This window comes from Cryptosporidium sp. chipmunk genotype I (genome assembly GCF_004936735.1).
Source record: "Cryptosporidium sp. chipmunk genotype I strain 37763 chromosome Unknown contig_14, whole genome shotgun sequence".
Classification (NCBI taxonomy): Eukaryota; Apicomplexa; class Conoidasida; order Eucoccidiorida; family Cryptosporidiidae; genus Cryptosporidium; species Cryptosporidium sp. chipmunk genotype I.
This window is the reverse complement of record NW_027125584.1, coordinates 512843-537445: the sequence shown is the minus strand read 5'-3', so window position 1 is coordinate 537445 and position 24603 is coordinate 512843. Positions and strand designations below refer to the sequence as shown.

Sequence of the window (24603 nt, the reverse complement as noted above, 5' to 3'; positions counted from 1 at the left end):
AATCCTAAATCTATTAGAAACCTTAACTAAAGCTTATTAAGTCCAATTAAAAGAATTTGTTCACATTATCTTTGATATTTATTCTTTTTGAATTATATACGATACCTATTTAATTACATATATATCACTGCAATAGTCATGATCGTGATCTTATTTCATCTTAGATCCCTCAAATCCTATTTAACTTTCTATTCTCAATCTTTACCTTCAGCTTCCTCTTTTTGTTTTCTTTTATCCTTTCCCTCATTGCTCTCTTTCTCTTAAAAGCTATTTCTGGATTTCTAACAGTATCCAACCTTAACTTTGTTTTTCTTTCCATTCTACTGGAAATTACATTCCTTCTAGCTTCGGAGAGACAACCCAACAAAACATTTGCTTTTCCAACATCATTAAAAACTTTGTCCCATCTTTCCACCGTTCTTTGGGCAAATAAACAAGTCTGGCCAATGATTTGATATACTCCAAACTTTTGAATCTCTTGAACCCAATCAAAACTGGTAATATTGTAAATAGAGAATCCTTTTTCTGTGAAATCCTGCTTCTTAAGCATAGTTGAGCTCTGGTACAGAGCCCTAGCAACATGATTGAGAGACCTCATTGTTCTAGGATCCTCCCAATTACAGCCTGAATCTTTAATAATTAATGGTAAGAATCCTATCATATCATAGAGAGATTTCAAGGTTAAAAGCAGTCTCGTTCTAAAATTCCCTGGTCTGGTGGAGTAGAACCTGCTACAACAGGAAATCCTGTCGATTAGCCACCAATAGACTTCGTTCCTTATGGTAGACTTCTTCTCCAAGCCAGATGCCGAGCTTGATAAACTCACATCCTGGTATAAATCCTCCTCCTTTAAAGTTTTTTTCTCAAAACTCTTGTTTTGACTCTCTTCTTGATTAGAATCAGGAGCTTCTGGAATTTTACTAAGAAGAAAATCATCCAAAGCTTCCTCAATATCATCACCATAGCCATCATTTCCGGTGAAATTCAAAGGCTTGTGAGACTTTAAAGACGATGATAATGAAAATTTGTCTTCTTCTGATTCATCTTCTTCATAATCTTCTGAATTATCTCTCTTTTCTATAATAAGCCAATCATCCTCCTGAACTTCATTCTCCTTTGAAATCTTAATCTTCTTAAGTCCTTTCTTCGGTTCAATATTATAAAGAGAAGAAACTACTTGAGAACTTAACAATAAATCCTTTCCAAAATCTCCTAATGATGACCCCTCCTCCTTGTCAATATCAGAAAGTTTTTTTGGAGGAATCCAATCATCCTTAAGAAAATTGGATAATAGAATTAAGTGCTGAACGCAGACTAATACCTTGGGAGCAAGCCACGGAGCAAATTCTAAAAGGGGGCTGAATTGCAAAGGAATTATTTTACTGAATAGACTGGTGAAGATTTTGGGGCTTAAAGTGAATTCCAAAAGAAAACACTTTTCTGACTTGCTTGAAGGAGATTTAACAACTCCAGCTAGACAATGCTTAAGCAAATTGGTTACTAATCTGTACAAGGAAGATTTAACCCAAAGATGTCCACTCTCCAATCCCATTTTGTTCTCGTTATCAACAATCAATATATTCCAAAGCTTAGACCAAGTTCTCCTATTTTCAACCTTTTTTTTTAAAAACCAAGTTAAATTAATGGTTTCAAAAATATCAAATTCTCCTTGTAGAAACAAATTAAGCAGATTAATCGTCTCATATTCCAATCTATATACAATAGAATTAGTAGAATTAGAATAATTATTGTCGGTACCTTGATTAATTTCGTCTCGTCTATCTTGGTTTTTCAGATCAATACTAGAAAAAATTGAAACCAGTTGATTTAGCTCAGAAAATATCAAAATCTCAAAATCTCCAAGTTCTTTAATGGAAATCATTTCTCTTTCAGAAATGAAAAATTCTAAAATGAATTCAAGTAAAATAACTAGTCCACATTTAATATTTAAATTACTTCCAAGAGTACCAAGAGCTTTGAAAACCAAGGTAACTAGATTCATTCTGGCTTGATTATCATTTCTGTACATGGCCAGGATATCAAAAACTATACCTTGTATCATTGATCTTGGCTTAAACTCTGTTTCAGTAGAGAGAGCCAAAGTTAGACCGGTGAGAAACATAATATTGTAAGACTCCATTACAAGCTTTATAGGAAATCGAGTAATTAAAGTATGAATTGCAGTCAGAAGAGCTTGTCTTCCTTCTGATGTGGGATATTCTGGTAAATTCTCAAGTAAAACTGAAATTCTTTGTTTTTGTGACTTCTCTGACATTGGATAGTATAGAAGAAGATCCACATAGATATCGCATCCCATAGTTACAATCTTTGGTTCCATACTGCTATATTGAACAATTAATGGTAGAACTGAGTCAACTAAAGAATATAAAGATCCCAAAGAGTCACTAGAGAGAGTTACTTGATCTTTTCCATACAGTATTATTTGTCTCAAAAGTTGGAGAGAGGTAATTCTAAGCCTGTTATCATTAATTGTGATGTGTAGCTGTTTAAGTATATTAGTATAGAACAAAGTGGTTTTTTTCAAACTATGACCAAAAAATAATCCATTAAACCATTCAGCAGACTTTGGTCTGATTAGCAAAGCCACAAAGAGCTTCATAGAAGATGAAATCAGCTCAGCCATTCCATTAGAAGTGTTAATGGAGTTGACTCCAGATCTCTCCATAATACTTAGAGCAGTTTTGGAGATTAAAGATCCCAAATAGTCAATTTCCAAAATTCCAAGATTTTTAGCAGACTCCATAGATTCAATAAATAGAACTCGAATGAAACATTTGCAAGAGAATGATGCTAATTCGCTGGACTCATTTGCAAAGTTGATAGCAACAAGAGGCAAAAGATGATCAAGAAGGAGGTTTATTGAAAAATACTGTTCGTTTTCATCGTCAGAAACTAGTTCCGGTAAGTTAACATTATTGACCACTTTGAGTAGTTGGTTCAATAAATACAAACAGGAGCTACTTAGCACTACCGACTTGACCTTACTTTCAAATCCTTTTTGACGCTTAATAACCTGGTGGGTACCTCTTCCAGTAGATGCTCCTGGCTGTACTTTGTAATACCTCTCTTTTCTTTCCATTCGATCAATCTTGGGCGCTTTACTAGTAGGTAAAATGGACCGATTAGGAGTTCCAGACTTGATATGCTGTACCAAATTGAGAGGATCTTGAAATAAGTTCAAGATTTTTCTATTTATAGACGAAATTAAGACATAGATATCATTATTTTTCACCATGTTTTTGTCAATAACCACTCCTTTGGCTAAGTTATATATGGAGAACTTGAGTTTAGTATTCTGTCCGAAGTTTTCATTGTTAATGAATCCAATACAAAACTGGAAGTAAAGATTCTTTAACCAATATAAGTATTTCTGACTAAAAGAGTCTGATATAATGCTGGCATCTTCTCTATCTCCAAGCTTTCCGCTTAGTAGATCCTCTAAGAATTGAAATAACTTCTCAGCTCCATGAAGGGAGACATATTTTGATATGATTCTGATAATTTGAGGAGATCTAATATATTTTCCCTCATCAACAGATCCAGTCATGGGAGTATCAATAGTTTCAAACGATGTTGTTCTTTTGTCGGGATCTGCAATTCTATTAAGCTCTTCAATAACCATTTTACTTAGAATTTGAATGCAATCATCAAATAATATAGGATTAGACTGACTTTTGTTTAAATTAGGGAGGGAAATTGAGATTTCATGAAGTATTGAGTGTACAGTGAAAATTAAAACAGGAAGCTGGTACCCAGTTGTAAGTATACTGGACATTTGAGTGAATATCCAAGGTAAATACTGTACTCCCAGAGTCTTACTAATAGATTTCAAGGATGACCTGGAGCTACGTCGAATTTCTCTATCTTTTGACTTAAGTGCCATGATAAGTTGTGTAATTAGTCTAGGAAGTTCTGAGTGGAATTGCTTTGAAGGCAAACACCTAAGCACTCTAATTATGATTAAAACGATATCTGATCTAATAATTCCATACTGTTGAGACGAATGCTTTGATAATCCGGCCTTTTGGCTAAGCTCTGGATTGATTATGTGGCTTTCCTCACTTTTTGAGTCTATTTTGTAGCTTCTGTCAACCATAATGGACCTTAACAGTGGCATAAGCTTCTGCTTGATGCTCGTTTGCATTTCGCTCAGTTGCTCTCCTAGGCACTTTCCAGGATCCTGATATTGGCTCTGTTCATATTCTTGATGTTGGTCCTGATGTTGGTCCTGATGTTGGGCCTGATCTAGATCCTTAGCTAAAGAAACCTTCTGCTGCAAATCCATAATATCCAAAATATTGCAAGTAACTAGTTCGTTAATTTGAAAGTCAAATGAATTTAGTAGAGAACATATTGCCTTAATAATGTATGTCTTTCTTTGAGGAAATAGCCTTAATAGCTTTATTAGGTACCCAGTTAAGTTAATACAATATCGCCAGTCAAAAAATAAAGCAAAAGTCTCAATTGACCTCAAAGAATTGTCTCCCAAACTTAAACTATAAGTTTCTTTGCCTGATCCCTTCTGGAGAAGTGCATCCAAGGCTAAAGGAACTCCAAGAGTTTTAATAGTGTAAAATCTTACTGGGATTCGAACTTTGTATTTCCCCAAGTAAAGAATCTCACTTTCAATACTACCCATAGTACTAGTATTTCCAAACTTTTCAAAGGAAAACTTGGAAAACCTTGCAAAAAAGTTCAGAGACCTAGCTCTTCTGTGCTTCTGAATATGTGTAAGCTCCTCAAACAGTCTCACCTCTTCGTTATCTTCACTTGTTATATAGCTAATAATGGGAAACAAACTCAAGTGGAACTTTTCTACTAAAAGATCTCTAGAAATTCCCATCTTTGAGGTAAATTTGTCCAATAATGGAGTAAAGTTCTCAATAATTACGCCAACCAATTGTAAAATGTTCCTCTTCACAAGTAAATCTTGAGAGTATCTTACTACTTCCTCCTGGTAAGGTATGACAAGGTTTAAAAGTACATTCAAGATATATCTAATCATTACATCTTTCTCGTTGTTGTCCATCTTCGTTTTTGAAGAATCTAAAACAACTATAGTCTTTATTGAATTACACCAAGAAAGAATTAGCTTTTTAATGAATCTAGAACTTAAGCTTGAAATCGAATACTCACCACTTTCATTTCCTCCAATAAAGTATAACTGTTGGGATACTAATGGATATAAAAGTCTTAGATCTTTATTGAAGATCCTAATACAATTATCCAACTCTAAGATTTCTTCTAAGTCCTTTAATATATCCAATTGTAAGTCAATATCCCCAGATGAACCCAAGACTCTTTTTCTATTGCTTGGCTTATTTAACCCATATATTGCTAAAGGTATCAAAATACCCAAGTTACCGGTAACATCTTGATTAAGACCCATCACGTCCTTCTCTTTAAACAAAACTGACTTAACACTAAATCCCTCAAAATTCAACGACTCTTCTCTTTTTAAATTATCGTTTTTTCTACTTATTTTCTCGCAATAGTCATTCATTGAATCTAAAACTAAGTTAAAGTAAGCTCCCTTTCCTGACAAAGATAGCTCAGAAAATAAAAAGATCTCAGAAATTGTACTTCTAAGCTTTAAATTTGGAGTTTTTAAGAGTAAATAACTCATAATATCGGAAATTAAAATCAAAAATGAAACATTGAAATCACTACTCTCTCCATTCACCAAATCTTTGTCGCTTACTACTATCAAAGATCCAATTCTCTCTATTAACTTATCTTTGCAAAACCTGTCTGTAGTCTCGTCATGTTGGTTGTATTTCCTAGTATGAATATTTAAATCCAAAACCCTCAACATACTTGAAATCAAGTTAAAAACACTCCAATTATGGTTAGCTACTCTCTCATTCTTCGAATGTACCTTACTAATAGTAGAAAGTAAAAGTAATAGTATGATTTTCATAATACTTAAATACTCCTGAATTATAGTCTTCTCACGATAGTCCTTAACTCCTCCATTCTTTAAACTATTACAGGATTTCCTGTTGATTTCCACTAACGCCAAAATTTTCAATAGAATTAACTCCTTGAATGTGATGATTTCTTGTCTATTATTTGTCCTCTTCAAATTCCTAGTGAGCATAACCTTTTGGAGAGAATCAATAATAGTCGGAATACAACCAGACACTAATTCCAAGCCTTTTTTGGACACTAATATACAACTAGAAGTAGATTTAACACTGGATTGGTGGCCAGATACAGAAATAGTACACTCTTGCTCTTCTTCTTGGTAACTAGAAAAGTCCCCAATTACTAATCTGGTATTATTATAGTCGCTCAATATTAAATTATTCTTTCTAACTGATTCCTGGAATAAAACAAATCTTTCCTGACCTCCCAATAAAATATTCAAGTACATACTTATTATGGTAGAAATAACAAACTCTGATCCTGTTTTTGACCTTTCTCCTGATCCTCCCGGTATTCCATGAGTGATACCAGCCAAAATATTCTCTGCTGAGAATAATACACTAAAATCCAACAATACTTTAGGAAATAGACAAGAATAGAAATCAAAAAGAGTTTCCTCGTTTGATAAATTGATCATCAAGCTCATAATCGAGGATATGTGAAGATTTGATGAAGATTTCAAATTAGTTTCAAAGCTTGATAATAATAAGGGAGAAATAGGAGATACCAAGTACTTCAAGCAACTTGCAAATTCGGAGTAATTACTTAATATGGCTGAAATTGAAATAAACACTTGTTTACAAGTCATTCTAACCCTGTTTATTGCAACCTTCCTTTGTATATCTTCTTTTTTGGTAATACCTAATAATGAAGAAGTAAAAATAACTTCCTTTTCTTCATCCTCTTCCGAAATAGGATCATCTATCTGATGTATAACAAAACCTGTACTTTCTTGATTTTCATTTTGGAGGTTTAAAGATAATTCCCGGGTACAATTCTCATATTCCAAGGTATGATTAGTGATCTTAACCATATTATGGTTTAAATACAAAATATTTGTTAGAATAATTAGAATAACATGAATATGGTCTTTAATGGTGTGAGACATGAAATTGAGTAAATGATCCAAATAGGATAAGAATCTTAAAACTACTTTATACTGAGAACTGTATATATTGATATGCTTTATCGAGATTTTAATCTTTCTGGGATGGGGGCAGGGACAGGGAATACTATGATGCTCTTTGCCCTGAGATAAAAGTAAGTCTTTACTAGTATATACAAATCCAAGATCTACAGATTCCGTTCCTACATTTTGCGAGCAGGATTTGTTCCATGTCCAGAATTTTGAGACTTTATGTATATTGTCTTGACTAATAATATCATTGAGTAAAAAAGACTTGTAATAACCCTTTAGCTCAACTTCTGAAGCCTCTGAAATAATTGGTGAGAATCTTTTAAGTATATTAGATAAGTCTAGGTCTTTTAAATGGTTTACTTCAAAATCACTATCTTGTTTTGAACCAAATGAATCATCCAAGCATAGTTTGACATTGACGAGAGGATCAATAATCACAGAGAGTAGCAAACTCATTTCTTCCTTTGGAAGCTCAGAAAGGTAGGAAATGATAACTTTTCTTTTAGAGGAAGATGACAAAGCTTTGTTTCCTTTCTTTGAAGCTCTAACAATATCATTAGATTTCTTAAGTCCCTCTTTATCCTTTCCAAGTTTCGATAAAAGTACCCTGATTACTATAGGAATGACCTTAATTCTGTCCTCTCTTTTAATAATATCCTCCTTTTCAATTGATAAAGAAAATGACAAAAGATTGCTTCTCAAACTCTGAATCTGGCCGTCTCTAGAAGACCCTGAAATTAAGCTTTGAAACATGGATTTATACTTTATTAGGCTTTCAGATTCTTTACCATATTCACAAATCACGTTAATTAAGCTCATTTGGAGCTCAATATGGTTAATGTATAAAAGGCTTGGAGCACATTCCACTAGGAACTTATTCAAAAGAAATTCCAAGATGACTGGTTTATGGAGGTTTGATCCTTTTTGGTTAAATAACATTGCCTCCAATACATGAATGAAGTGATTGGTTCTTTGAATTTGTCCTTTTCTGGAAAATAAATCCAAAATTTGTACTCCATAATTGGAACAAAACTGTTGAATAACATCTTCGCCTTTAACTAAGGCAAATTGATCTTGGTTTCCCTCTAACTCAAATGAGTTCTGTATTAGCCAGTATAATATTTGGGCTTGGAAATACACCAAATCTGGGTATTTCTCAAAGTCTGAGAATTTGATCTGAGCTAAAAGTTTACAACACCACTCTATTAAAGTAAACTCATCTGTATATGGTAGCCCCACTTCGTCTTGAGTTTTTGATTCTTTCCTTATCCTATATGTACTATAGTAAATTTGATTAAGTACAGTAGAAAGAATAGTTTCTAGTAAAAACTCAGATCCAGAACTCTCTTCTCCTTCACTTTCTTGTATTGATTTGACTAGCTTTATAAGAATATCAGTACAAGGCTTCCAAATTAAGCTGAGCTTAATGTACAATTGCGAGATCACACTTCTGATTATTAATTTGAAAAGAAACACATCAGAGCCAGATGAAAAAGTCTTTAATTTCAGTTGTAAATGGTCACAGATCTGCTGAATTTTCCTGATTTTGGTCCTCTCATTCTCAATATTAGCTTCACAATCTTCTAGGTTGACTATCATCATTACTCCCTGAACCAAGTCAGAGAGATTGTTTTGAGTAGACCTTTGTTTAGAAAGGAAGTTGAATAGAAAGATACTGATTTTCTTTCTGACCTCATAGAGAGGATTTATTATCCAGCAGAGTGAAATAGCTTCTAAATGACTCATAAGCTCTGGATTCTCTAATTCATTAGACTCTTCAGATCCTCCCAAGGTAGATTTAAGCAGAATGTCCATGATTGAGATGATCTCTGAATCATATTCCAGTGGAATAGTGGATATAATTGAGACGGAATTTTTCATGATATTTGAAGTTAAAAATAAGGAGTCATTTAAGTTCATCCAAAATTTGATCTTGGATGCCATTTTTGTTAAAGTAATTTGGTTCATCTCGAATCTTGAAAACACCAAACAAAACAACTTAAATACTTGGATGGACTCCAGACTTTCAAAAGTATCTAGAACTCCTGTATTTTCGTCTAGCTTGGACTTAAAGAGCTTCGTATATAACACAAGTAAGTCAGATTTAAGGTCTTGGATATAATTCGAATCCAAATTTAGACTCAAAATGTAGTCTTTCTCCAAAAAGAAATAGCTAAGTAGCTCTAGTATTATGTAAAGATTGCATAATTCCAAATCCTGATTAACTATTAGAAATTTGCAACTTCTCAGAATCAAGACAGATAGGTCAGAATTGTTTAAATATAAACTTTTAATACCAAAGGACTCTGCTTGGCCAATAAACTTCAAGATATTTGCTAATATTTGAAGACTTGGTTGGCAATCTTGGTTTTTGGATTTGAGGAAATCTTCCAAAAGAATTTTCTGGTACTCCAAAACAATCTTCATGAAGCTTTCAAGTTCACTGTAGGAGTGATTATAATTATTGAATATGGGAAAAATACTCAAAGCTGAATTCATTACCAGCATAATTAAATCGGATCTATTTTGAACTTGTTTTATGTCTTTACAGCTTTCCAGTATAGTTTTTAGCCAACTCCAAGAGTGAGAGTCTGAATATCTTTCAGTAAAATCCGCAAAAGTTAAGGATAATGCAGTAGATGAAAGAACTTGAATGAAGGAATTACTCTGAGGTAATTTAAAATCGGAGTAAGCCAAAACATGGATACAATTTGAATCATGGAGAATGATTCCGTCCATAGTAATCTTCGAGACTAAGTCCATATAAGACAAAATAAGCTGAGACAATACTCGAGTCCACTCGATTTTAGTTTGAGTAACTTCGATACACAGCGCTTTAAGCAGTCCATTTCTTATAGTAGACAAGATAAAGTGTAGAATTACAATACCAAAGTTAAATCTGAACTTCTTTTTTTTATAGGCAATAGACTCTGAGCGAATATTAGTACTATTAACGTGGTAATAACAAGTATTTGTGATCATCTGAATACATGTAATTAGACTAAGAGTTATATACTCTATATTCAAATCAGATCTGATGTTAGATTTGGAACGAGATTTAGAAAAAGAATCCAAAATCTCCAAGTAAATAGATATTAAAGTACTTAAAACTTCTTGAAGGCTTTCCACGTTAGCGGTATCTGAGATATGATCATTTATATGGTCAAGAATATCCTTTAAAATTAGGTTTAAAGAAGTAAAAGACTTTCTGAATTCCAAATTACAAGAACTCTCAAAGTTATAATTCCTAACATTTTCTCCATCATTAATGGATGCTAGAAAGCTTGAAATAATTTCCTGTTCCTGTTGGTACGTTTCGGTTCGGTTTAACAAGTACTTAGACTCTATTTGAAGTCCAAATCCAAGATGTCTGTATAAATATCTGAGCACAAGCTCTCCTTGGCTTGAGATACATCCATTAATTGAAAATATTACATTGGCAACTACTTCAGACAACCACTTGTTTAAAAGGACAGTCTTTGAAGAAGCCTGATTATATTCGTTAAATGAGAACTGAAATATCATATCTAAAGATTTAATAATTTCCTGATCTTTGCTTTTTTTAAGGGCATATGCAATTGATTCAGAGGAGAAATGTCTAATGACAGAGCTACTGTGGTATATCCATCTCCTGTAAATAGAAAGGTAATTAGTCAAGTCCCTCAAGATATAGCTCGAAAGATAAAAGAATATGGTACTTGTACAAGAAAATACAGATTGAATAACTTTTTCATTATATAATCCAACCCCTCCTTGACCAGTTATAGATACCTCATTAAATGGAGTTTCTAAACGAATAGATAGAGCCTCAAATATAGTTGGAAGCATAGGAAAAAGCTCTAAACGTGTGTCTTTAGCTATCGCTCCAATTAGAAAAGAAATAGCCTCAGCAGTTTCTGGATATTCACATTCGTTTATTCTTCGAGTGAGTTCTTTAATGATAAACTCCAAGTACTGGATAATGTGAACAAGGGAGTACCTATATGGCTTCAGAACCTTGACCAAATCGACAAATTCTGAATATCTGACGGTACCCTCCCAGTATTTTAAGCTATCTCCAAAGGCAGTCCTGGAAAGCTGCTCTTTTACTTGGTGTTCAAGAACCATTTCTGAATAGTCCTCCGCCTCAGATTCAGAAATAGTCATTGCATAATCCTGAAAACCATCCTCAGAATACCACTTGTCCTCCTCAACATCCTCCAAGCCAAAGTTCCAAATTTCATCTTCTCCAACCTTTAACTCGATGGCCGAAAGCCGATCGATGTAACTTTCAAATCTAAACTTGTTAGTCTTCACTCCTTTAATCTTTAATTTGGAGTCAGCAGCAGTAGCAGAAATAGCAGCCTCTAACTCAGTTTCAATCTCAATCCCAGCCTCTGCCTCAACATTGGCTTTCAATTTTGACTTGCTTTTCATTTCTTAAAAATTTCACTCCAAATTCCGGAACTCAAAGTCTCAACTCCAAGTCTCAGGTCAGTATTTTGCACCCATCTAATGGAAAACAACGCAAAGTGTTCCTTCTTTTTCTCTCTATTCTTTTCTGGTTCCTTTTAAATCTTTTTTTTATTCAAATTTATTTGTATCTCTTAATGTCAGCAGAAAACTAAGCGCCAAATATTGGCGGTTAATCTTGGTGACGAGTATTTTGAAAAAACATTAATTATGTTGAGTAATAAAAATAAAATGGGGAAGAGAAGAAAGAAGAAGAAGTTAAGTATCTTAAGGCTCTTGATGACTGATGGAAACAACTACCAATCTGAACTTTCAGATGACTCTGAGGTAGCTGGGAAGGATGTCTCTGAAAATGCTGCAATTAATAGTTTGGTTAGTGGGCTAGAAGATGATGAAATAGGTAAGTTATCGAGAGAAAAAAATTGGAGTTATCGTGAAGCTCCAGGTTGAATAACAGTTGAGTTTCCTTTGAATTTGCGTACTCAATCCTTATTTAATTTACATCTTTTTAGGCCCTCAAGAAGTATTAAATCGAAGAAATTCACAATTATATATAATGAACACAATTTCATCCAGCAAGAGCAAGACAGGAAATATGTTTAGCAAGACAGCTTGGGAAGCTTTGAATAAGTCTGGTACGAGATGGGCAATCCGGAGTTTTCTACGATTTGGCAGGTCTTCTTTTATCTCAAGATCCATGATGAATAGTTTTGGAACTTACTTAATGGATGCTATTTGGTGGTTTGAAACTGACCAGCCAATTGTAGCTCTCACTATAGACGATGTTCCTGGTCTGGACCCAGAAACCAATGAGAATATTCTCACTTTACTTGGAGAGTATAACATCAAGTGCACTTTTTTTGTAACTGAAAGAAATGCTAAATACATTAAAAATGCTGATCACTTTTTAAAGAGATGTATATCTGAAGGACATGAACTGGGGAACCACTTAGCAAAAGATATTCCTGCTCATAAGCTTCCTATTTCAACGTTTACCAAACATTTACTGGAGTGTGAGCATTTAATCAGTAAATATAGTCCGGAACATATTTCCAGTAATTCATATATTATTCCTCCAATGTGCATGAATAATAAGAAAGGTTCGTCAAGTAGCCAGGACTTGACACCAACAATATCATCATCACCATCTTCTTCTTCCTCCTCATCCTCTATGATTATGCCAACTTGTACAACTCTACAAGAAGGTCAACAAACTTTAAGTAATCTTCCAGGGTTAGTTTGTAATGATGAAATTCAAGATGAGCCATGTAGAACATATAAGTGGTTTAGGCCACCATTTGGGAGGCTTACTAAGCAGCAATACGAGCTGGTCGTATCTAGGGGATACAATGTTGTAATGTGTGATGTATACCCGAATGATGTTTCATTTCAAGGATTTCCTCAATTTCTTGCCCAGTTTTGTACCAGTAATGCTTCTCCTGGCTCAATTGTTTGCCTACACATCCCTTCCAATAGTTTCAGATCAGCTAATGTTGAAGTTTTAAAACTAATGCTTCCAGAATTATCTACAAAGTTTAAATGTGTAACTCTATCTCAATTGGCAGAACGAGTATATAAAGAGCAGAATTCCAACAATTTATAGAATGTTTACTGTAATACTAACCTAATAATTCCTTATTACCACCTACCGGAGCTAATTGCACTTGCATGATTGATTATTCTTCTACAAATATATTAAAATGGTTTCAAGTTATTATAGATTTTTATTTTAAGTTATTAGTGAACTAAGGAGAATAGTCAATAGGATGAATTACTTGCTGATTTCCACATTTGTTTTGGCAATTGGAACCAACAAGGCATTTTTGATGATGTATTGTTTCACAAGCAGCCTTATTTGTAGAATAGTCAATTTGAATGGTAGTGTGGAATATTCCATATTTTTTCTGACAGAGATCTGTTGCATATCTCAAGGTAATTCTGGCACTATCCTCTGACACTACCACAATGTGACATGATAGTGCAGGGACTCCAACAGATACGGACCAAACATGCAGATCGTGAACTTCAAGCACTGAAGAGAGTTTAAGGAAGTCGTTTTGAATGGATATGCAGTCAATTCCAACTGGGGTTCCTTCCATCAGAACATTGGTGGAATCCTTTAGGATTTTGATTGTTGTTGTGAGAACAAAAAATGAGAATAGAATAGTACATAGAGGGTCAGCTATTGTCCAGTCTGGATTGTACAAAATAAGTAATCCGGCAATCATAACTCCAATGTTCTGCAGTATATCCCCTATCACATGGATATAAGCAGACTTGAGTGCCAAACTTTCTTGCTCAGAGGAGTCTTTACTGGGATGATGATTGTGACTATGCAAGTGAGAATAGCCACTTTGATGGGGTGAACATTCTTTCAAACTAGAATTGACTTTTCTTAAAACTGGCGAGTTCATTAAATTAGTATAATTATTAACTTCATGATCTAAGTCTTTAGTTCTCATTTGGCTTCTGTGTTGGTATTCTAGTAAAGTAGCGTTGTTGATTCCTCCAATCTGCTCTTGATTCTCTATTAGCTGCTGATCTTTGCAATTTAGTAGCTCATCCTGAAAGTGATTATGAGTTTGCTTACATCCGTGTTCAAGCTTATGCTCGTGCTCATACAGATATTCGTGGCAATGGTTGTGTTGGTGGGTACAGTCTGCTCCAATTGATCCTATTCCGTGGTTGTGAACAGATAATACAAAGCTAATGAATAAGTTGGACAAAGTACCAAAAATGGCAGTGATAAACATAGAAAACCCATCAACATTCACTGGATATAACATCCTCTGAATAGCCTCATAAACAAGCACTATTGTCATGAACCATATTAGTAAAATGCTTAACAAAGCTCCTAGTATTTCAGCTCTATGATAGCCAAATGACATCGTGTTAGTCGCCTTTCTTTTGGAAAGATGTATCCCAAACAAAGAAATTAGGTAGCTACATATGTCTGAAATGAGGTGAGATGCATCTGATATTAGTGCCAGAGAGTTTGATAATACGCCCACAACAACCTCTATTAATGTAAAGACTAGACAAAAGATAATTGCATAGATCAGTCTCTTTTGAACACTCTTTGTGTTTGCAAATATCTTAAATCCACCTCCTGCAAGCAGTGGCTTTTCCAGACCTGAGTCTTTCATTATAGGCCGAATTTGATTTCCCTTTTATCTTTTTATATTGCTTTGCTTTTTAATGCCATTCGTGATAGTTGGGCGCCAACGCATTCCAAATCTATATCTTTACGTGTCAAATAATTTGGGAATGGCCTTTATAAAAGAGTTGGCTGGCGTAGATTTGACAAACAAAAAGGAGTATGGTAAAACAATTTTGATTTTGGGGGCTAAACTGACGTTTTGACATTGTTTTTTCGAAAGGCAAAAGATAAGAAGTTATTTTTGAAGTGAAAAGAGGAGGGTATAGTGGGGAGTAGCATAGCTAGGGTGATATAGAGGCATAAATAACGAGTATGAAAGAGAAGTGCGTGCCAGCTTATTCAAGTTTTTACTAAAAGTTTGTTGGAGTATTTCTACTACATTGGTTTTATGTGGCTTCGTTATTCCAGATAGTTCTAGAATGACTCATTGAACTATTGAGGACGAAAAAACAAATAATAATGAAATGAGACACGCACACACATACTCTTTCTCGAGTTTATGACTTTAATATCAGCTACAAGTAAATTCCTATGAAGGGAAAAATATTTATATCGAAAGTGGCGGGCTTACCCCAGCATTTTCCCATGCTTAATTTTTTGGTCACAGCATGTTAAAGTGAGAGATCTAAAAAGGCGCCTATTAAAAGATATTATGTGGGCTCGAGACCAGTACAAAAATATAAGAAGAGTTGAGATTTCCAGTTGAAAAAGAGTAGGGAGTGGATATTTAGCAATTAAATTGGGTAGATTGCATGTTAGAGGTGAGATAGGTAACAGTGATAGTTTTTGAGATCTCAGATTAGCGGAAGTTAGTAAAAGCGACAGAATAGTTTTGTTCAAGCATTAAGAAGAATATCAGATAAAATGTCTAGAAAGTATTTTGTTGGTGGTAACTTCAAGTGTAATGGCACAAAAGAATCACTTAAGACTCTGATCGACTCTTTCAAACAAGTAAACTCAAGTAATTCAGAGGTTTACATATTTCCAACAGCATTACACATTTCAATAGTTAAAGAGTTTTTTGGCAGTGATCATCCGGGGATATTCAAGATTGGGTCGCAGAACATTTCATGTACTGGAAACGGAGCATTTACTGGCGAAGTTTCTTGTGAAATGCTCAAGGATATGGGGATTGATTGCTCTTTAGTGGGCCACTCGGAAAGAAGACAATACTACTCAGAGACTGATCAGATTGTAAATAATAAGGTAAAGAAGGGCTTGGAGAATGGTTTGAAGATTGTTCTTTGTATTGGAGAGTCATTGAGCGAGAGAGAGACAGGAAAGACTAATGACGTCATTCAGAAGCAGTTATTAGAAGCTTTAAAGGATGTGAGCGATTTGTCTAACTTGGTCATAGCGTACGAGCCAATTTGGGCCATAGGAACAGGAGTGGTAGCAACACCTGAGCAGGCTCAAGAAGCGCATGCATTCATTAGAGAATATGTTACTAAGATGTATGATTCCCAGATCTCTTCCAATTTAAGGATAATATACGGAGGATCAGTCACTCCTGATAATTGCAATGAATTAATCAAATGTGCTGATATCGACGGTTTCCTAGTCGGTGGAGCCTCATTGAAACCAACATTTGCAAAAATCATTGAATCTGCGCAGTAAGAGGGGGACAAGAAAATAAGAAATAGATAATAGGCTAAGAAAATTATTTAGTTACTTTTTCGGTTTTTATTCGAGCTGATCACCCTAGCCAACTTATTTTCAGTATCTTGACAGGCGAGCTCTAATTGATCGATAATTTGCTTATCCATTTCCATTCTACTGATTCTTGATGTTGCCATTTCCGTCTGAAAGTGATTCATCGTATCGTTTAGCAGTCTTTCAAGAAAAATATTCTGATTATTGTATTCAAATCATGGTACATTTTAAACTTACTGTTTCATGCTTTGGACAGAGTTTTCTCTTCTGATAGACTCTTTTTGAATAGACTTTGTTATATTCTCTGATTCTATTGTTTTTGAGAAAGAAGGGAAAGATGAATAATTAAATTTTTCAAATAGTCGAAATAAAAAGTATATAGTATTCAAATGAAAAAGGGGTATTAGTCCTCTCTTACCTCCATATCCTAAATATAAGAATACAGAGATGCAATACTATCTTCATATTAATGGCTGTAAACTTACCATTTGCCAGCTCTTTTTTTAAAGATGTTAGAATACTCTTTCTATAGGAAGAAGCGTTGGAGATGGGTAGGTGGGAAGTTTTTGAAAAAAGTATAAGTAATTCTAATTCGAATCTAAAAACCATTTAAGGAAAGACAACTAACCTTCTCTTCCTCAAGCATTCAACTTTTTGTGTTAAGTCATTTAGTGATCTTGAGATTTTCTCAAATTGATCTTCTCTCCGAATATCAATTTCTGATGATTTGCTGAATTCTAAAGTTTCCATTCTGTGGATATGGTCCTTAATTTTGCCTTCAATTAAAGTATCAGATTCACTTCTTTTTTCCCGTAGCTCCATAATTTGGTTTGATATTCTCAGCTCAACTTCTCTTAGCTGTCTTTCTTTTATGGACCTCATTTCTTGAATATCATTTTGTTCTTTGCTTATAAGATTTGAAAGCTCTTTGATTTCTAAATTTAAATCCTAATTGTTAAGTAATATTATTACATCTTTTGGAACAGTAACATATTTATACTTACTTTTAAACGAGATTCATGGTATCTTCTAATGTTGTAATACTTATCTTCAAGAGAGCTGATTTTATGTCCAATTGCCTCAGAGTTAATCTATAGTAGAATATTTCAAGTTTAATTAAATTTGAATTCCATATGATTAACCGTATTACTTTGGAAATCAAATTAACTTACAATGGCAGATTTTTCAATTTCAATTGAAACAGTTTCTGAAGTCATTAAATTGAGTTCTCAAAATTTTACTTAATTAAATACTTTCAATTCGAATGGAAATTCAGTTATGGCATATTTCAATGTGTGTGGAATAGTAATATTTATTGTTTTACCGGCATTATTCTGGTTTTGAAAATGATAAATAAACTTAAATTTTGTGTCAAAAGAAAACAAATGCACAAAAACTTTAAAATTAAATGTAAGAATAACTACTACTGGGAGTAGTTGCATGTTCCCATGGAGTTTTTAATCTTTGAGAAAAAAGGCAAACAAGTAGAATATTCGGTAGATTTAAGGTAAAATACATTCATAAATCCACCAGATTAGAAAATTTGGGAATAATTCAGAAAGGAAAATATTATTTTAGGAAGGGCGTATCAAACTTGAGGAAAATTCTCAACATCAAGCTATTCCGTTGCTTCCAGAGCAGGGTGGGGGAAGGCAGTGGTGAAACCAATTAAAACTACTGAAAATGGGAGGAAAAGCTATTTCTCAGTATGATAAAGTTCTTTAGTAAGGTTGAGAAAACATTCACTAAAGTCCATTAGGAAACCAAGTTTTTCTATTATTTGGTCGTATAGAAGTTATGAAATAATTTCCACATAAATAATTTTTGGCACCTTTTTTACAAAATACGAGGATACTTTAATATGGCGGGAAATTCAGGACTAAATTAAAGTTGACTAAAACGGGAAAGTGAGGAATATATAAGAAAAAAAATAATCCCGCAAAATGACAACAGAAAGAATTAATGGAATATGATCAAGGGGGAACGAACAGTGACCATGCAGTACACTGTATTAAGCAGCTATCTGCGATTCCAAGCAGCCTCTCGATTTGCCATTGGTCAAGGTCCTCAGAGATCTTAAGCCAAAGACTTGATGGAGAGTTTCTAGAAGAAGGAGAAAATGACTCAGGGATGAGTAACTTGGAACCAATGCTGAATCGAGTTGCAGTTGGTGGCAGATCTCTTTTACAGCTTAGTACTGTAGATTTTGACCGTATTTCAAGCTTTTACAATATCTCCAGAACTAATTTGGTGGATATTGGCTGGTCTAGAAGCTCCCACACTCTTCTAGGTTTGACTTTGAGCGGTTCTGCTAATATTTACGTGGGACTTAAAGGCAGACACTGGCAAATGTCATCGAGGTTTAGGTCTCACAATGTTGCAGGTTGCTGTTTGGAGTGGTTGGGTGATTCCTCTAACTTGTTTGCATTAGGCTTTCAAGATGGGGAAATTAAGGTAGTGGATGGAGAAGCACTTAGAGAGTGCTCTGGGATTAACATTAGTTCTTCTGAAGAACAGTGTACCCCAATTTGGTCTGCTTGTGTAACTTCCTCCCCAATTCGAGATATGCAATCAAGGAGTCTTGGATCTGATGGAATATGGGCCAACAATGAGCTTCTTCTGGCCTACGATGACGGTACTATTTCTCACTTGGACTTTAGGGCAAAGATATCTCAGTGCAGCAGGACTCAAACTCTCTCTAAGGGTCTGAGTTGTATTCGTTGGAACCCACATGATAATAATGTTTTTTCAACTGGTTGTAGAAACGGAGTACAAATATGGGATATACGTAAAATGGATGGAATTACATCAGTCACGAGTATTAAGTCTCAGTTTGTTGTAGGAAAGGCAAGATGGCGACCTGGATTTCCTTCACAAATTGCATTCTGCTGCTCAGCTATTGATTCCACAATCTATATTTATGACCTTCTAGATCCAATTAGACCTATTCGAAGGTTTTCCAGACATTCTGATGTAGTTAGAGACTTTGATTGGCTTGAGTCTGATGCTATTATGAGCTGTGGAGCTGATAAGAGGCTTATTCTATCCGTATGGGAGGATGCAACGAAACCAAACAGGAGGATTAAAACATCTTCTTGCCTCTATACTCCGAATTTCCACAGTTTTATTGAAGCTTCCCAAAGAGTGGTTTTCAATATATCACACGAATTTTTTAGGAGAACTGTTAAGAAAAGCTTTGATAGTTACAACAGTCAGGTTTCTGGTGAAAGCTCCAATAGTGTTTTTTCAGATCCAACTATTTCCAATTCAAGTATAGAACTTAAAAAACAAAATAGTGAGTTCAAGTCCAAAGTCAGGGATCTCATGGATAAATCTGACTCAATTTTCAAATTTTGTAGTGAGAGAAATGAATTGTTCAAGTATTCTCTTTATTCAGTTACGGGGTTTCTTCCTGACATTGGACTTGTTAAGTTTCCTGGAGATCTTGCAGCAATTTTGGATCCTAGGTGCGAGCTGGAAAGGAGACTTCATATTCATGAACTCAATGATAGGAAATCTGACTGGATCAAGGTTATCCACAAACTTGGGATTTTTGGACTGGCCCCAAGCTGGAGTTCAATCTTCTCAAGCCTAAGCTTCAGGAAGGTCCACAATTGGAAAATTAAATGGGGATCTCGCGTTATAGTACATAAAAACAAGAGTGTTTCTGAACTGAAGGGAATGGTTTATGTTTCCTCGGGCAGGGGAGAGGACCTAAGCAGTTTTTTGTTTAGTAGAGATAGCTTAAAGAAGTTGACTTTGAAAGAAAAGGTGGAATGTATCTTTGAATTCTTTCTCGAAGTTTTTGGTGTTAAGATACTTCAAGAACAAAGATATATGCACATTGTCAAGAAACAAAGCTCTCCAAAGGAAGCCTTAGAAGCCATTTTAAACGAGCTAACCCTTCAAGCCAACATGAATAATGTTATAATTTGTCTTTTAATAGTAAATAACTTATTGCCCTGCATAGCACCTCCAGAGTCACCAATCTTAAAATCCATCATTTTGATGCAATTAAAGTTGACTCTGAACCTAATCACTCTCCTCAGAAAGCTTGGACTTTTCTGTCTCTCTTCCCAAGTGATTAAGTCTAGCCAAGTAAATGAAATAAGAAATCTAGGAAGAGAAAACATATCAGAATCAAACTTTTATTGTGGAAGTATTGTACAACCGAGTGAACTGGACTCTTTTAGCGAGTCGAAATCTTATTGTAATAGACAAATAAAGTCAGGCAAAGTTCTTCTGGATAAGAGCTTCCAGCCTAGAACAGATCTTCATTCCTGCTTGAAGTGTAATTCAAGCAAAAATATCTGCGTGGTTTGTAGTGAGCCGGTTTTAGGACTTTGGGTTGGGTGTCCTTGCTGTAGACATGGAGGACATCCAAAACATATAAAGGAGTGGTTCCTTTCAAATTCGATTTGTCCTTCTGGATGCGGCCATTTATGCCTCTACTATTAGAGAGATATATTAGGCTATCGTACATTTTGTATATATTAAGAGAACCATAATAAGACTAGATTAGATTAAGAATAGCATTGGTAATTTTAAGAGCGAATAGAGTAAATGTTTATTGACCTAGGCTACTAAATGAAATGCACCTAGTATACATAAGACTTGACAAACAGTCCTTCAGAGGCAGCAGAACCTCCAACACCTCCTTGGTAAACTCCCAATTGAGCCTCAGAGTTTGCCTTGGCTCTCTCTAAGAGTGCCTTCTGGGCGGCTGGAACGTTGGATGAATCTCCCTTCCATGCCTTCAAAACTGAAGCTTGCAAGGCACGACCGTATGAGAAGGACAAGAATAAAGGACAATCCTTGATCTTATTCATTTCACACAAGTTGAGTGATGCCTCTTCCTCAGATTGGCCACCTGAGAGGAACATGACTCCTGCCATTGCTGATGGGATAGTTCTCTTCAAGGTTCTAACGGTATAAAAAGCAACTTCTTGGGAAGATGCTCTTTTTGGGCAATCAGAACCTGGTGTAACCATATTTGGCTTCAATAGAGAACCTTCTAATAATACTCTGTGGAGATGGAGGGCCTTAACAACCTCAGCCAAGACTCTTTCTGTGACCTTGGCACAAACTTCAATATCATGTGCCCCATCAGTTAATATTTCTGGCTCCACAATGGGAACAAGACCGTTTTCTTGGCAGATTGCAGCATATCTAGCCAATGTATGAGCGGTTTCAGAAACTGAAAGGCAGCTTGGCTTTCCATTGGCCTGATCAATAGTGAGAACTGCTCTCCATTTTGCAAAACGAGCTCCAGCATCATAGTATTTCTTGCATCTGGCTCCCAATCCATCCAAACCAGTTGTAGAAGTTTCACCGTCTGTAAGTGGTAAAGTAGTCAAACCCATATCAACCTTGATTCCTGGCAAGATTCCCTGCCTTTTCAGTAAATCAGTCATCTTTTCACCGCTTGCTGTACTTTGGAAAAGAGTTTCTTCGTACAAGATAACTCCTGAAATATATTGATTCAAACCTTCAGTCTTAAAGAGTAGTTCTCTGTAAGCTGCTCTGTTTGCCTCAGTATTTTCAACTCCAACTTGATCAAACCTTTTCTTAATCGTGCCAGTGGATTCATCAGCTGCCAAAATACCCTTTCCTGGGCTTGCAATCTTTTTTGCATTTTCTGCTAATTCCTTTGCTCTTTCTTGACAAATTGGCATTTTCCCTTTTCGTAATAAGTAAAATAAGGTTTCCCTCTAATTTTTACTATTAAATTTTTTTTCCGAAATTTATTTGCGATTCTTTACAAAATACGAATTTTGTAATGTTTCTCCGTTTTTCCTTACAACCTTAAACATGCTCGCAGGCATGGATATTATATACAAGCCATTTCGGCGCCACTTTTAGATATATAATTTGCATGCAAAATATTAAAATATGGGAAAAATATTGTATAGAGGCGGAAAATGTAGGTATTTTAAAAAAGAACTATTAAAGTACTTGAATGGGGATCAGTTTTAAGAGGCTTTAGTTGGGTATTAGCACTGCCCAAAACTCCTAGTTACTGAATTAACGTATCTCTATAGTGACAGTAGGGGAGAATTTCCGTTTTAAGTTAGAAGCGTGAATTTTCTTATAAGATGAGCAGAGTACAAACAGTTAGAGAACAACAATGATTTAATAGATTGTTAGAAAATTGAATGACATATCTCTATTAGTAGACCAGTTAGAAATGCTACTATTAATTGTTGATTAACCGTATTAGTAGATAAGATTAAGGGAGTGCAAATCCCGGAATGAATTGCTCCAATATATATGTGCCTTTCTCCAGAGGAATTAGTCTTATATGTTAGAGACTAGTGCAATTATTTAGCTAGAAATTCAAGAAGAGTTGAGATTAAACGTTTTCCATAAGAATGAACTGAACCGGCACACCTCTTGTTATACATCTAGCATAATGATAAACGAAGTCTCCCATGAGTGCAAGCTGTACAATCTGCATTATAATAACCCAGTATCCAACATGTTTCTTGAGAACTTTGGATGGGTCGTTAAGCTCTGTGTAGGAAGAGATCCAAAAGATGAAAGCTAGTACTTTACTTACAGCCTGCATAGCAAGAAAATGGCTAGTAAAAGGAACGACCTTGCGTTCCTTCTGGAACATAAAGAGCTGAGGGAGTACAACAACGCTTTCAAGGTATAGAGCAAAAGTCCAGGCAATGTCTGCAGGCATCCATGAATTGAGAGAGGGATGAAATACAAGTGCCATTAAGAATGCGGGAATGATCAAATACATACTATTGAATTCATCTGAATTTGGGTCGTAAGTCTCCTTGTATCTGTATCTACATAAGTATACAATAGTACCTGCTATAATCATACAACTTGCCTCTAAAGTCTGGTATAACCAATCACCACTTCGATCGTAAGGCAAATATCCTTCAAATGGAATAATAGAGCACAACCTTGCAAAAATTAAAATAACATATGCTTCCATCATTCTAAGAGACACTCCTGCACAAGACTTTGTGATTTCAATCTTGAGGCAAACCATTGCGAAACTGAAGGCTGACGTTAAGGACGATAGGGTCAAAAGAAATGAGAAGTCACCATCAGAGAGGAAAAAGAATACAATCACACAAAATACAGCTAGGGAAATGTAAGCTTTCACTGAAGATTTATGTTGGGATACCCAAGTTCTACACTTTTCGGGATCGCTTATTATTGTTACTGCAGAGTTTACCACCTCCATAATTTTCTGACCAAGCTTACTCAAAAACCTATATACTTGATTCTCAATCGGATTTCTATCTTATTAAATAATCCCAAAGGATTATTCTTAAACCTTGTTCCTATTAATTAAAAATGAGTTCCCGTGTTGTTTTGAAATGTGGGTTAGTTGTTTGGCGCCTTAAAAAATTAGCCCATTATAGGTACCTTGGCGGGAACTTTATTATTTAATATAATTCGAATGTAGAAAATGTTTTAATTAAATGGTTGTGGGTTGATTAGCAGTAGTGACTGGCCGAATCTAAATATTGAGGCAAATTTTGGAAAAAGCAACGATTATGTCTATTTGTAACTTTGAGTAGTGAATTTAGAACTTTTCTGTGTTTAGTGACTAGAACGTATACGAGAACAGAGTTACAAAATCTACAAACTTATCCACGCTTTCCAACACGCCGAAAACTTCGGGGAAAAATTACCAAAGGCAACTCTGGACAAACAAAACAGAAGTAACATAGAACAAACAGACAAGCCAGTTGAGAAAAACACCGAATCATATCTTTCAAAAATAAATATTAAGATGATTTAGTCTATAAAGAGTTAGAATCTTAAAGGTTTTCTTAAGAAAATCAAATCCTTTGGTGCTTTACCCTTTTCAGATTGGATGTTGATGAGCTTGTCATTAAAAGCGAGATGAAGAGCTCTCAATGCCTGCTTCTTACCGTCAGCTTCCTGCATATCAATACCTTGGAGAAGTGGCTTAATGTCAAAGTCAGAAACCACATAACGAGTTGGCATCACATGATTCATATTTATTGACTTCAAAAATGGCTTAATTGTGGACTTCTTCTTAAGCTTTTCCTTAGATAATCTCTTATGTATTTTTAATGGAGCCTTCTCAACACCTGCTACTAGAACAAATGGGAATGGACGGTCCTTTGTTCCAGATTCAAAAGTATTCACAACAACAGCCTTCTTTCCTGCATAACGGCCATTAAGCAATACAACCACACGACCTTGTTTCATTAATTTTGCCATCTTCAATAAATTTCTCCCTAGTTTAAACTCT

At 35.0% G+C, this 24603-nt stretch overlaps 9 protein-coding genes across 9 annotated transcripts; 3 read left to right on the top strand and 6 right to left on the bottom strand.

Annotated features, from left to right (window-relative positions):
- Positions 1–169: 169 nt before the first annotated feature.
- On the bottom strand, positions 170–11503 carry ELE39_000755 (multidomain with a conserved eukaryotic domain; the record flags this gene model as incomplete). The annotated part of the gene is made up of 1 exon (XM_067343795.1): positions 170–11503. One exon carries the CDS (start codon positions 11501–11503, stop codon positions 170–172), a length of 11334 nt encoding a protein of 3777 aa, XP_067202514.1.
- A 246-nt stretch (positions 11504–11749) lies between these two features.
- ELE39_000754 (oligosaccharide deacetylase domain) lies at positions 11750–13142 on the top strand (the record flags this gene model as incomplete). The annotated part of the gene is made up of 2 exons (XM_067343794.1): positions 11750–11939; positions 12052–13142. 2 exons carry the CDS (start codon positions 11750–11752, stop codon positions 13140–13142), a joined length of 1281 nt encoding a protein of 426 aa, XP_067202513.1.
- Positions 13143–13284: 142 nt separating this feature from the next.
- ELE39_000753 (cation diffusion facilitator like membrane transporter) lies at positions 13285–14685 on the bottom strand (the record flags this gene model as incomplete). Its single annotated transcript, XM_067343793.1, has 1 exon — positions 13285–14685. One exon carries the CDS (start codon positions 14683–14685, stop codon positions 13285–13287), a length of 1401 nt encoding a protein of 466 aa, XP_067202512.1.
- Positions 14686–15563: 878 nt separating this feature from the next.
- Positions 15564–16316, top strand: ELE39_000752 (triose-phosphate isomerase; the record flags this gene model as incomplete). Its single annotated transcript, XM_067343792.1, has 1 exon — positions 15564–16316. One exon carries the CDS (start codon positions 15564–15566, stop codon positions 16314–16316), a length of 753 nt encoding a protein of 250 aa, XP_067202511.1.
- A 269-nt stretch (positions 16317–16585) lies between these two features.
- On the bottom strand, positions 16586–17569 carry ELE39_000751 (uncharacterized protein; the record flags this gene model as incomplete). Its single annotated transcript, XM_067343791.1, has 5 exons — positions 16586–16779; positions 16838–16950; positions 16981–17300; positions 17357–17443; positions 17525–17569. The coding sequence occupies 5 exons, from the start codon at positions 17567–17569 to the stop codon at positions 16586–16588; spliced, it is 759 nt and encodes a 252-aa protein (XP_067202510.1).
- Positions 17570–18314: 745 nt separating this feature from the next.
- On the top strand, positions 18315–20810 carry ELE39_000750 (uncharacterized protein; the record flags this gene model as incomplete). The annotated part of the gene is made up of 1 exon (XM_067343790.1): positions 18315–20810. The coding sequence occupies one exon, from the start codon at positions 18315–18317 to the stop codon at positions 20808–20810; it is 2496 nt and encodes an 831-aa protein (XP_067202509.1).
- Positions 20811–20950: 140 nt separating this feature from the next.
- ELE39_000748 (fructose-1) lies at positions 20951–22027 on the bottom strand (the record flags this gene model as incomplete). Its single annotated transcript, XM_067343788.1, has 1 exon — positions 20951–22027. The coding sequence occupies one exon, from the start codon at positions 22025–22027 to the stop codon at positions 20951–20953; it is 1077 nt and encodes a 358-aa protein (XP_067202507.1).
- Positions 22028–22704: 677 nt separating this feature from the next.
- ELE39_000747 (ER lumen retaining receptor 1 KDEL recpetor 1) lies at positions 22705–23559 on the bottom strand (the record flags this gene model as incomplete). The annotated part of the gene is made up of 1 exon (XM_067343787.1): positions 22705–23559. One exon carries the CDS (start codon positions 23557–23559, stop codon positions 22705–22707), a length of 855 nt encoding a protein of 284 aa, XP_067202506.1.
- Positions 23560–24134: 575 nt separating this feature from the next.
- ELE39_000746 (60S ribosomal L27) lies at positions 24135–24572 on the bottom strand (the record flags this gene model as incomplete). The annotated part of the gene is made up of 1 exon (XM_067343786.1): positions 24135–24572. The coding sequence occupies one exon, from the start codon at positions 24570–24572 to the stop codon at positions 24135–24137; it is 438 nt and encodes a 145-aa protein (XP_067202505.1).
- Between the last annotated feature and the right edge of the window lie 31 nt (positions 24573–24603).